Here is an 11,736-nt window from a genome sequence, read left to right as displayed (position 1 = left end):
TTCCCGCATACACATCAATCTTTGTTCTAGACGTCTTCAAGAATGGTCTCCCAAGTAAAATTATACCCGACTTTGAGGACACTTGCTCATCTAGATCAATCACATAAAAATCTGTCGGGAAGAGCAATTGGTTCACTTGCACCAAAACATCTTCCAAAACACCTCTAGGAAAGACACTTGATTTGTCCGCAAGAGAAATTATGACACCGGTTTCACTTAAAGGTCCAACATTCAACGATTCATACCCCTAGTAGGGCATGACATTGATAGAAGCACCAAGATAAAGCATGGCACTACTAAAAGTGACATCTCTTATCTTGCAAGGAACCGTAAACATTCCCAGGTCTTTGCACTTGGGTGGAAGCTTCCTTTGTAAAACCGCAAATGCATTTTCGTTCATTGATATTTTCTTGTTTCCCTTCAACTTCCTCTTGTTGGTGCAAAGCTCCTTCAAAAACTTTGCATATCTAGGGATTTGCTTGATAGCATCAAGTAAATGAATGTTTACTTCCACCTTTCGAAAGGTGTCCAAAATCTCTTTCTCCTCCATGTTCTTCTTTGAAGTTGCAAGTCGGGAGGGGAATGACGGTTGAGTGGCTATTGGTGTCGCTAATGGAATGGTCTTCTTTGGAACTTCGGCTTCTATGGCATTCTTGGCTATGGGATCCTCAATGGGAATGACTTCTATTTCTTCCTCTTCATCCATTGGCTTCTTTTTTGAACTACTCTCTCCGGTTTGTTTACCACTTCTCAAGGTCACCACATTAACATTTGGGTTCTTTTCGGTTTGAGAAGGGAGTTTACCACGGGACTCCAACTTGCTTATGGATGTAACTATATCTCCTATTTGTGCTTCAAGGTTGGAGATACTAGTCCTTGTCTCTTTTTGGAATTGTTGGGTACTAGTGGATAGGGATTTGACAATGTCTACAAGGGACATTCCAGAGCTACTTGGTTGGGATTGAGGAGGTTGTTGGTGATGTGGAGGGTGTGGTTTGGATTGATAGTGTCGTTGTGGATGTTGGTAGTGAGGTTGTGGTGGTGGATAGGAAGGTCTAACCAATGCATTTTGAGGCAATGGTCTTGGGTTGTAGCTCATATTGGGATTTGGCTTCCAACTTGAATTGTAAGCATTTTGGTAACCGGATGGCTTGTTGTGGTAATTTTGGAATTCTCCCGTGGCTTTTACATGTTCCGCATCTTCTTGGAGAATGGGGCACATATTCGTAGGGTGTCCCATAGTTGCACATATTCCACAAACCATCACTTGTGGAGTTTGTCCCATGGCTAGCTTTTGGACAACGGAGGTTAAATCTTTGATTTGAGACTCTAGGTTTGATGTTCCCACTTCATTGACTTTTTGTTGAGTTTCTCTCTTCATATCTTGGCGAGGGCCAAAATGTTGTGAATTTGCGGCTATGGTGTTGAAGAGTTGTCTTGTTTGTTGTGGAGTTTTGCTAAAGACATCTCCACCACTTAAGGCATCAACTAGTCTTCTCTCCATTGGCAAAAATCCCTCATAGAAGTGTTGAATGAGGAGTTGTTCCGGAATTTGGTGTTGTGGGCAACTATAGCACAAGTTGTTGAACCTCTCCCAATAATCATGAAAAGTCTCGTTTTGACCTTGGCGGATTCCACAAATCTCACTTCTAAGACTTGAGACTCTTGAAGCAGGATAGAACTTGTCAAGAAAAGCTCTTTCCATATCGGTCCATGAGTTGATTGACCCCGGGGGAAGATAGAATAACCAATCCTTTGTTCTATCGGCCAATGAAAAGGGGAATGCCCCTAGCTTGATTTGGTCATCGTTTGACCCTTGTGGCTTCATACTAGTGTAAATAATGTGGAACATCTTCAAATGTTTATGAGGGTCTTCATTCTCCAATCCATGAAAAGTTGGAAGGTGATGGACTAGACTTGACTTCAATTCCGAACCTTCTTCCAAAACAGGGTAATTGATACCTGTTGGAGTTTGTGTAACATCGGTTTCCATCATTTGCCTCAAAGTTCTTTCGGGAGCTTCTCCTCCGTCCGCCATTGCAATTGGTTCAATAAGGGGTGGATTTTGTTGTAGAGGTGGTGTTTCGGGAATTTCTTGGCGAGGGTCGGGACTTGAATCGGGTTCCGTGTCACTTGATGAAACGGGTTCAACCTCCGGATCCCCGTGAGGATTAGAAGTTTGACCACGTTCTATTCTCTTTTCCTTCGCCAAACGCCTTGCTTCTTTTTCAATTTCCGGGTTATAAATCAAGTCACCTGTACGTTGAGATCTGGGCATAGAGAAACAATTTGATTAAAAATAAACCAATCCCCGGCAACGGCGCCAAAATTTGGTGGTTGTCGAGGCCAACAAAATTAATAACCCTAAATATTACACACTAAAATAGTGTATAGTGGTAAAGGGATCGTATCCACAGAGATTGGTTCGATTTTGTAACTCTATGAAAAATCTCTTTGTAAAAATACTTGTAAAATGACAATAAATTAAAAATGGGGGTTTTGGTCTTTTAAAATACTTGAAATAAACTAGAATTAACTATGATTTAAATAGACAATTTCAATAAAAATAGGAGTTTGATGTAAAATCAATAAGGGAATGATGGTTGACTTAAGGTTTCCTCACTTTGACTTTTGATGAACATATCATTAGAATCCAATGGTGCAATACTTGTTTTAAATTCTTAATTTGGCTATAGTAACCCAAGAAGCTTGAGATTACCTAGACTTTTCTTAGTTGTTAAAATGGTTAGAGAAGCTCATAACAATTTCCTTAGTCAAAGTCACAATTTCCATTAAGCATGTAATTAGTGAAAGTCAACTAGCATTAAGAACCAAAAAGTCACCAAATCCAAGAGGAGTCAAATGCTTTCACTACCATGTTGGAGGAAATGTTTTTATGATTGTGTGAAGCAAAACTAACACAAAAATCACTTGTTGCTTGCTAATTTGAAGATCTTTTACTTAATCAAGAAATTAGCCAACTAATCACCACAAACACATTTAAACTCATGAATAAAAACATACAAGTAGTGATAAGATGTTAAAACACAAAACATTCCCATAAAGATTTAAGAACAAGTTCATGGATTCTTCAACATTCAACAAAAGTTCAAAGGATTCAACAAAAGTCAACCAAGATTAGTTTAGCCAAGCATGGCTAAACTCAAAGAAACAAAGTTAGAGAAGATTGTACCAAACATTTAACAAGAATCAAGAGGTAAAAAGATGATGTTCTTGAGGTGTTCTTGGCCTTCAAAAGTCCTCAAAACTCCAGAGAGAATGCTCAAAAATTGGATGTCTAAAAGTGTTTCAAAAGATGGGCACCAACCTTCCTCAAATAGCCTTCCAAATGAAATTCCGAATTACCCCTGCAGTGTTGTGCGCGACCCGCGTGCTGTTGCACGGGTGGTGCCTGATATGGGCTTCTTTGAGTTTTTGGGCCTCCAAAGCATATCTCACTGGCCCAGTTCGAGTCCACTAAGCTTGTAGTCCATAATTATTCATGTTTTCTTCAGTTTAAGCCCAAGATGACTATTCCAAATGATCCATAGTTCATGTAATCAACCGATCATTAATCTCCACATGCTCGAATATTCTTCCGGTTCTTGAAAATTCAAACTTTATTTTCTCCAAGCCTTCAAATAATCATCAAGCCCGCTCCATGCATCAACTTCCATTATTATAAATCCCAAGATCCTTGACGTCCTCTAAGTCCAATCGCTTCCTAAAGATCCCACTCCGCTAATCTCCTTAAAATCTGCAATTAAGCTCACAAAACTAGAAAGTACCCGAAATGGTCATAAAATAACAAAAAGGAAAATATGCATGAAAATTAACTAAATTATGGATGAAATATGCTAAAATAAACTATAAAAAGAAGTAAATAAAATGAAACTATCAATAGGTGAGTCTCCTCACCATACCAATGGGTCGAAGGCACCAAGGCCGACCCATTATTTGTTATGTGACATGCTAGTTGGTTATGGGATATGTGGTATGCTAGTTGTAATTGTAGTACTTGCATGAAAGACCTCGGGGGGTTCCTGAGGCACTTGGGTGTAAGACCTTGGAGGGTTTCCATGGCATCCTTAGTAAAGACCTCGGGGGGTTCCCGAGGCACGTGGGTGTAAGACCTTGGAGGGTTTCCAGGGCATCCTTGGGCTAAGACCATGTGGGGGTTCCTATGGCTCCCGGAGAAAGACCCTGGAGGGTTTCCAGGGCATCCTTATATGTTTGCATGTCTAATTTATATAGTAGTGGTCTAAGACCATGTGGGGGTTCCCATGGCACCCGGAGTAAGACCCTGGAGGGTTTCCAGGGCATCCCTATATGTTGTATGCATGGCTTATATGGTTTATGTAGCTTTTATAGCTAATATGGATTACATGATTATGTGGATTATGTGGGGTATGCTATGGGGAACTCACTAAGCAATAGCTTACAGTTTGTTGATTGTTTCAGGTACTTCTAAGCCTAAGGGCAAGGGCAATGCTTGATGGCGTGGCATGTATTCTCTCACGCGTTTTTATGGGACACTCTGATATTTGAAATAAAAATGTTGATCTTATGAATTTGAAAACAATTGTCCTTGAGATTTTGTGGTTTATTGGAAATGTTTTGATTAATTAAAAATGAAAATTTTCTTTTGAAAATTTCGGTTGTTACATATTTTTATTTTTGACCATTGGTATGTAATTACTTTGCAGATTTGGTCCGTAAGGGGCAGTTTTGCCATTTCCGGAAAACTTGTAGTATGCGGGGCATTCTCCTCGTACGCGGGGTGTAACGTCCATAAAAATCACAAGAAATTTATACTTTTTAAATACAACCCAAAACCATGAAGTGTTTACAAAATAGTTTTCAAAACAATTCCGACATCAAAGTTTTCCAAAATCAAAGATCATGAATAGAGGATGTGTACGGTGTGACATCCCCAAATTTCACGGTAAGAAAAGACCGATTTAATTTATGCTTTTAAAATAAAATCAGAGTAATCTTTTGATTAAAAGAGTTGCGGAATTTTTTCCCAAAACAAAATGTGATAAGAATTTATCAAATCATTTCTTTAAAGAAATGTATTTTGCATTATATAACAAAAATCTCGGGATGTCATGTTCTGATACAGACCAAAAACATAAACGGCACATTATAAGCCTTACAATAGTTATTTACAACTACTGGCCTATAATTCAAAATATCTTGATAAGTCATCCAACTTACGCTCTGGTGCCACTACCTGTAATACAAAGAAAAACTGAGTGGGTCAGGCTTGGGAGCCTGGTGAGCATATAGGGTTTTTGACCGACAATAATATAATTATTATATTCAATCATCAAACAATCAACCCAATTACTCATCCCCATTATCTTCTTTATTTCTAAAGGTTTTACCCTAAGAATCAACTATCCTTCATTCGTTCGTTCCTAAGGATTGACCTAAGGAATTGGCACAAAGTCCATTTGCCCGAGGTTCATCTACACAGTACTAAATCCATAGCTACCAAGGTTCATCTACACAGCACTAAATCCATAGCTACCAAGGTTCATCTACACAGTACTAAATCCATAGCTACCAAGGTTCATCTACGCAATACTAAATCCATAACTACCATCGTATTTATATAAGGCACTAAGTCCATAGCTGTCAGGGTTTTTAGAGTACACCGGTGAACATCAAGTCCACAACACCTACAAGCTACCAGGGTTTTTAGAGTACACCGGTAAAATCGTCTGTGGTTTTCATCCCTACTGTGCTGAATGACGGGGCCATCGTTTGGGTAAAGGTTTCACTCATTTTTCACCTGTCACTCTCATCTCATGATCTATATCATCTTTCGTCTCATCCTCAAACTCATCTTTCCTTACACACCAACTATTTCATCTACCCATGTTCTACCCAACATATTTGTAGATATAAATTACATATATAGTTTAAATCATTTAAAAACATGTATAAAACATTCATTCAACATCCATCTCAAGTAAACAAACAATATATATATATATATATATATATATATATATATATATATATGTATATATATATATATATATATATATATATATATATATATACACACATACACACATAGCACATATTTTATAACAAATACTTCATATCTATGTGTAAGGTGAAAGTAACTACACACTCACTTGATAAGACGATTATCAGACAACACTCGGCTCTTCAAGTAGTATTCTTTGATGAAACCGGGATATCTCCACAAACCGGGCTTCTCGCGGGCAGAGCTTCGGCTTAAAACTCTTTTCTTCTCGGGATTTTCGGGGCTTCGGGTTTCGGGATGATATCGGGGCTTCGGGTGTACTTCAAGACAGCTAGAGAGGGTATCGGGAGTGAGAGAGTGAAGGAATTAGCAACTATGGCCGGCTGCCCTTTGGTTTCTATTTATAGGGCCATTTTTCTAGATTCACGTCGTGAATCCCAAAATTCACGTCGTGAGTTCAGTCAGGCATAGGTCATTACGTTCGTCATCAGTCCACTTGCTCTGGAAGGCGTCACTTCTAAGTTCACGTCGTGAACACTGTGTTCACGTCGTGAATTCTGACACAGTGTCGGGGTTTGTGCCCCGAACTTCAAAAATTCATATCTTCCGCATACGAGCTCCATTTTCGACATTCTTTATATGCACGCGTAGGTGAACCGGTATGATGACTGGTTCCCGGTTCAACCGGTTTAACCGGTTCGACCGCCTGCTCAACCAGTTTCTATATTTTTTTTATGTTTTTTCATATTTTCCTACACATACATACATATATAAATCATGAATTTGATGTTTACAAATTCAAAAATTAAAAATACACATAAAAGTAAGTTGTAGATGAATCCAAATACATTAAACTAACACATAACCATAAGTTTTAGTGTTTTATATCAATCTATATACGTCAAAAAGAAAATAAACTATTATACCGAAACAAAATATAATTTTAGATGAATACAAACACATGAAAAAACTTTATAATATTTATCATATATTTTTATTTAGAGAAACTGAATAGATTTGAAAAAAAATCACCAAAGTTTATTATGTAAATGGTTCTTTTTCATGTGTTTTTATTCGGTTTAACCGATTCAACCGGTTTACTTTGACCGGTTCAACCTGGTTTTTCTAAAAACCGGCCAGTTCAATCCGGTTCAGAAATCGATGTAAAATCGTTGATAGTTGAACCGTTCCCTCCCCTGATTCCCAGTCCAACCAGTTCGACCGGTCGGTTCAAACCGGTTTTTAAAACATTGGATCTAACAAATCGCTACAGCATACCAACATACAATAAACCAGGATAACAATCCAATCGGCCAGCCTTGGTGCCTTCGACCCAAAAATACAGTGAGGAAAACTCACATCACAAACTGAACAGAAGCTAATGAGGTCTCGACTCTTAATCTAAGCTCTCTAACCGACACCTATTCCCACCAAATGACCAATTTCCATCAAAATCCCAAAATACCCTTATAACACCCGGTATCTAGAATGTCAATTATGGATATAAATTCCCGTTTCTAGGGACCAACACGGCGAGTTGATGGTGTAAATTCGACATGTTGGAGGCTTTTGGGGAACGCGTTTTTAAGGACCAACTCGGTGAGTGGGTGAAGGGTACTCGGCGAGTTGGACGCTGATTGAGAAACCTTAATTTTTAGGGTGTTGCACCCTATTTAAAGGCCTTAAGTCCCTTGGCTGGCCTCCTTACCAGCCTCCTCTGTCCAGAAACCCTAAAATCGAGCATTATCTTCAATTGTTGAGTGTGTGAGCTTGGGGAGAGCCTTGAGTGTTCATTTTTGGTGCATTTTGAAGGAGCTATGGAATTAGGAGTTGCTTGGCTTGAAGAAGAAGTCTTGGATCCAGAATCCCTGTCTCATTTGCCAAGTTTTTGAGGTATCAAGTTCCCACCGTGCTTATTAGTTGCTTAGATCTATTCTTGGGTTATATTTTATGCTTTTTACCCATGGTTAGGTGAATGTTGGGGATTAGGACATCCCAAATGAATATTCTTTTAGATCTAAGGTCTACATGAACTATTTTGGCATAAAGGTGCCAACTTGATGGATTTAAGGGCTTCATGCTTTCATTGAGTCCCTTATTAAGCCTTTCTTGAGCATTTGAGCTTCTCCTAGGCATGTATGAATGTAAAGTTAGCAACTTTACGTGGTCTTCTAGCCTTATGGAATCAGATTTGTATTTTGGGGTTTTATCTTTGATGATTAAGTGCTTAATGGTTAACCCTCACTCTTTTAAGTGTAGGGTTCGGGTTTGGACCCATTTTGGTGGTTCCTAGGGGTAAAGTTGGAAACTTTACCCTTCTAGATCTCATTTTGGTCAAGATCTGAGCTTTGGAGTTCCTGGAGTCGATAAAGGCAGCTTAATGTATTAAGTTGTTGGGTCTCGGGCGAACTCGGCGAGTTGTTTTGGTTTTCCCCGTTTCTGAGTTGATATGGAACTCGGCGAGTTGATTGGACAACTTGACGAGTTGGGTCAATATGGATTATGGATCTTGTATTTTGGCTTATGCCTTTCACCAAGTTTGTCCCACGGGGTGCTTGAGGTAATCTGAATTGTATCTAAGGAAAATATGGGCTTAGGATAAGGCCCATATGGGATTGAGCCCAATTTGGAAAATTAGGCCATTAGTGGGCCTTTGTGGATCTTTTGGTTTTGGGCCTTTTTGGTTATTGGAATTGAGCCTCAGTTTTGGTTCATGTTGGGATCAGGGGTAAAATGGTCATTTTACCCCAAGTATGGTTGGTGGGCCTTAGAGTGGAATCCAATTGCTAATTGGGTGTTATTTTGATCTGATAGTTCGGAGGTGTCGTCAGGGCAACACCTAGGGAATTCTTTCAGTGGGTTTTTCAATTCGAGGTGAGTCTCCTCATTGTTCCATGGCTTGCAGGCACCAATGTCGGCATATTTGGTTTATGTATTGTAGGAAGACCCGGGGGTTAGCCCTTGGCATTATGTATGAAAGACAGGAGGCGACTCCTAGCACACTGTATGAAAGATCAGAGTCTGAACTCTGGCAGTTAATTAGTTAAGTAGTGTAGATTGTATGCTAGTTGTCTTTGTGATGCTTGCATGGAAGACCCAGAGGTGGCTCCTGGCACTTTTCTGTAAGACCCAGGGTTGTGGCCCTCGACCTGGCAAGGAAGACCACGAGTCGGCTCATGGCATAATGGCAAGACTATAGACGACACATAGCATATTTATTGATTATGATATATGAATGATATGTATGGTTCACGGTTATGTATGACGTCTTTGGATCGTTTGATATGTATGGGATGTGGTATTTGGGGAACTCACTAAACTTTGTGCTTACGCTTTTCAGTTTATGTTTTAGGTACCCTAGTTTTCTAATAAAAGAGCTCGGGATGATCGTAGTGCATACACCCGTATTTTCCACAATATGTGATCTTTGGGAATGAACTCTGATAATTGTTGGTATTTAAAATGCTTTTCAATGTTTGGAAAAAGTTACAATAGTGTTTTGATTATAATAAAAATGAATTTTTACCCTGGATTTTTGTGATGTTACAAGTTGGGATCAGAGCCTTAGTTTGAGGGATTCGGGCATACTCTCGGGTGTTCTTGAACTCAAACTGAGGGTTTGGGGAAGATTTTTTTTAAAATAGATATTTAACGAAAATGGAATTTCTAATCAAAGGAGGGGGTGTGATGCGTGCAATCGATCGAGCTCAAGTAAGTGGTTCCCAGAATACCAATACATGTTTATTATGATATATGCTATGATTATGAGAATTGCATGCTAGATTAGGGATAAGGATCTGCTCAATATTCATGATATGAGAGATGCCTTTATTATGCCTGATTGTATGAGCTTTAGTATTGCATGCAAGTCTGTATATCTGATAAGTAGATAGAATGGCTTGTTTAGAGTATGTTGGTTAGATTTTTCGTTGCATGAATATTGCTTGCTTTGTGCTTTGTGGGACTCTTAGTGATGTGAATTGACTGCTAATTGAATATGCTAAGTCACATGTGGCACAGGTTAAATAATCTTAGAGTGGTGGATTTTACCCTATTGCACATCTCTTGTTTGAGTCCAACCGTTCTAGGTTTCAGTCTTTTACTCGAAGGATTATCTGATCTCTTTGGCATGTGACTATATTCATGAGGAAGCTAATTAAAATTGGTGGGAGTCCTTCAACAGCTGAGGGTTGGGTGGGGTCGATAACCTAGGAGAGCCTAGGATATGCTTCAGTGGGTTTGGTGATGCGGTCTAGTGAGTTTTTGGTGCATTGGTTTGAGAAAGTGACTTAGAGGATTTGGGAGGATTGCTGAGGAAAGTATGGATAGGTGTGGAAGGTAGTATTGGGCTCGTACTACTGAAAGCACAAGATCCATACTCGAATCAGCGAGAGCCTTGGAGAATCTAAGGAGCTTGTAGGAAGGAATTTTCGAGCATGTTTTGATCATTGGTTTGTGGTATTTCAGTTTGCAGATGAGCTCTCAGGGAGGTGGTTCAGGTTTTGGTTTTGGTTCGGGTTCTGGCTCGGGTGCGGGTGCTGAGCCGATTATAGAGCAGTTGCGAGAGTTCATCTCATCATAGATTTCTCGTAGTATTTCGAAGATCTTGGATGAGCGTTTGGGCATTGGTTTGTGGTATTTCAGTTTGCAGATGAGCTCTCAGGGAGGTGGTTCAGGTTTTGGTTTTGGTTCGGGTTCTGGCTCGGGTGCGGGTGCTGAGCCGATTATAGAGCAGTTGCGAGAGTTCATCTCATCATAGATTTCTCGTAGTATTTCGAAGATCTTGGATGAGCGTTTGGGCGCATTCCATGCCGAGGTTATGGCTGTTGTTAGAGCTCACACTCTTTCTTTCCAGGAGTTTCGTGCTTGTGGATCTCCTCTGTTCCATGGGGAAAGGGACCCAGTTGTCAGTAGAGGTGGTTAGCGGATATGGCTAACGCATTCAGGACGATTTTTTGCCCCGAGGAGGCGAAGGTCATATATGCTTCCTGCCTATTAAAGGACAGGGCACGAGATTGGTGGGAAGAGGTCGGTAGTGAGTTGGGTGATGATGTTTTTGATGTTATGTCATGGGATGACTTCTCGACCAAGTTCTGATCTGAGTTTGCACTAGCGATTGAGGTGCAGCAGTTGGCGCGAGAGTTTTTGGATCTCCGCTAGACTACTGACACTGTGGCAAAGATCACTGCCAAGTTCCAGGAGAGGGCTTTATTGGTACCACAGTATGCAGCAGATGAGGAAATGAAGAAAGTGAGGTATCATGATATGATGTGGGATGATATCAAGGAGTTCGTGAGTATTTTGGGGTGCGAAACCCTGAATGATATGATTTATAGAGCCTGAGAGCGGGAGATTGATTTGGAGAACATTAGGAAGAGGGGTTCAAATCAGGTGAGTATATTGGAGGGTCTCGGGAAGAGACCCAAGACTTCTGACCAACGTTTGAGAGGCCAACAGGGCCAGAGTCAGTGTAGCACGTGCGGTAAACTGCACGGTGGAGTTTATCGTTCCAGGGGTTTGGGCTGCTACAAGTGTGGCAGGGTTGGTCACGTCAGCAGGGATTGTCCTAAGGGGCAAGCCTGTTATGTTTTCACTATGATCAGGTGGGCCACAAGAAGGCTGAATGTCCGATGTTGTCGGGAGGAGCAGTGAGTGGGCCCGCTCTGGCTACTTTGAGGATCACTAATGGACGAGAGGGTAGGGCAGGAGCCCCAGCGGAGAGGAGTCAGGCT

General features: G+C 40.4%; 1 protein-coding gene across 1 annotated transcript; it reads right to left on the bottom strand.

Annotated features, from left to right (window-relative positions):
• Positions 1–247: 247 nt before the first annotated feature.
• LOC145139605 (uncharacterized) lies at positions 248–2,278 on the bottom strand. Its single transcript, XM_079073367.1, has 3 exons — positions 1,815–2,278; positions 1,120–1,568; positions 248–927 (listed from the first exon to the last, which is right to left on the bottom strand). Exons 1-3 carry the CDS (start codon positions 2,276–2,278, stop codon positions 248–250), a joined length of 1,593 nt encoding a protein of 530 aa, XP_078929493.1.
• Positions 2,279–11,736: the final 9,458 nt, after the last annotated feature.

The sequence above is a fragment of the Lactuca virosa genome, chromosome 9, assembly GCF_052849685.1.
Source record: "Lactuca virosa cultivar CGN04683 chromosome 9, Lactuca_virosa_CGN04683_v6, whole genome shotgun sequence".
Classification (NCBI taxonomy): Eukaryota; Viridiplantae; Streptophyta; class Magnoliopsida; order Asterales; family Asteraceae; genus Lactuca; species Lactuca virosa.
Note: the sequence above shows the minus strand (reverse complement) of the source record. Positions and strands in the feature narration are given on the sequence as shown.

What these genes read in the sequence shown, in the direction of transcription:
- LOC145139605 (XM_079073367.1), bottom strand. Translation starts at nt 2,278, where the DNA reads ATGCCCAGATCTCAACGTACAGGTGACTTGATTTATAACCCGGAAATT. An exon ending in ACTAGTATGAAGCCACAAGG is followed by an intron (nt 1,569 to 1,814) that starts GTCAAACGATGA and finishes CTTGTGCTATAG; the next exon opens with TTGCCCACAACACCAAATTC. An exon ending in CCAAAATGCTTACAATTCAA is followed by an intron (nt 928 to 1,119) that starts GTTGGAAGCCAA and finishes TGTCCCTTGTAG; the next exon opens with ACATTGTCAAATCCCTATCC.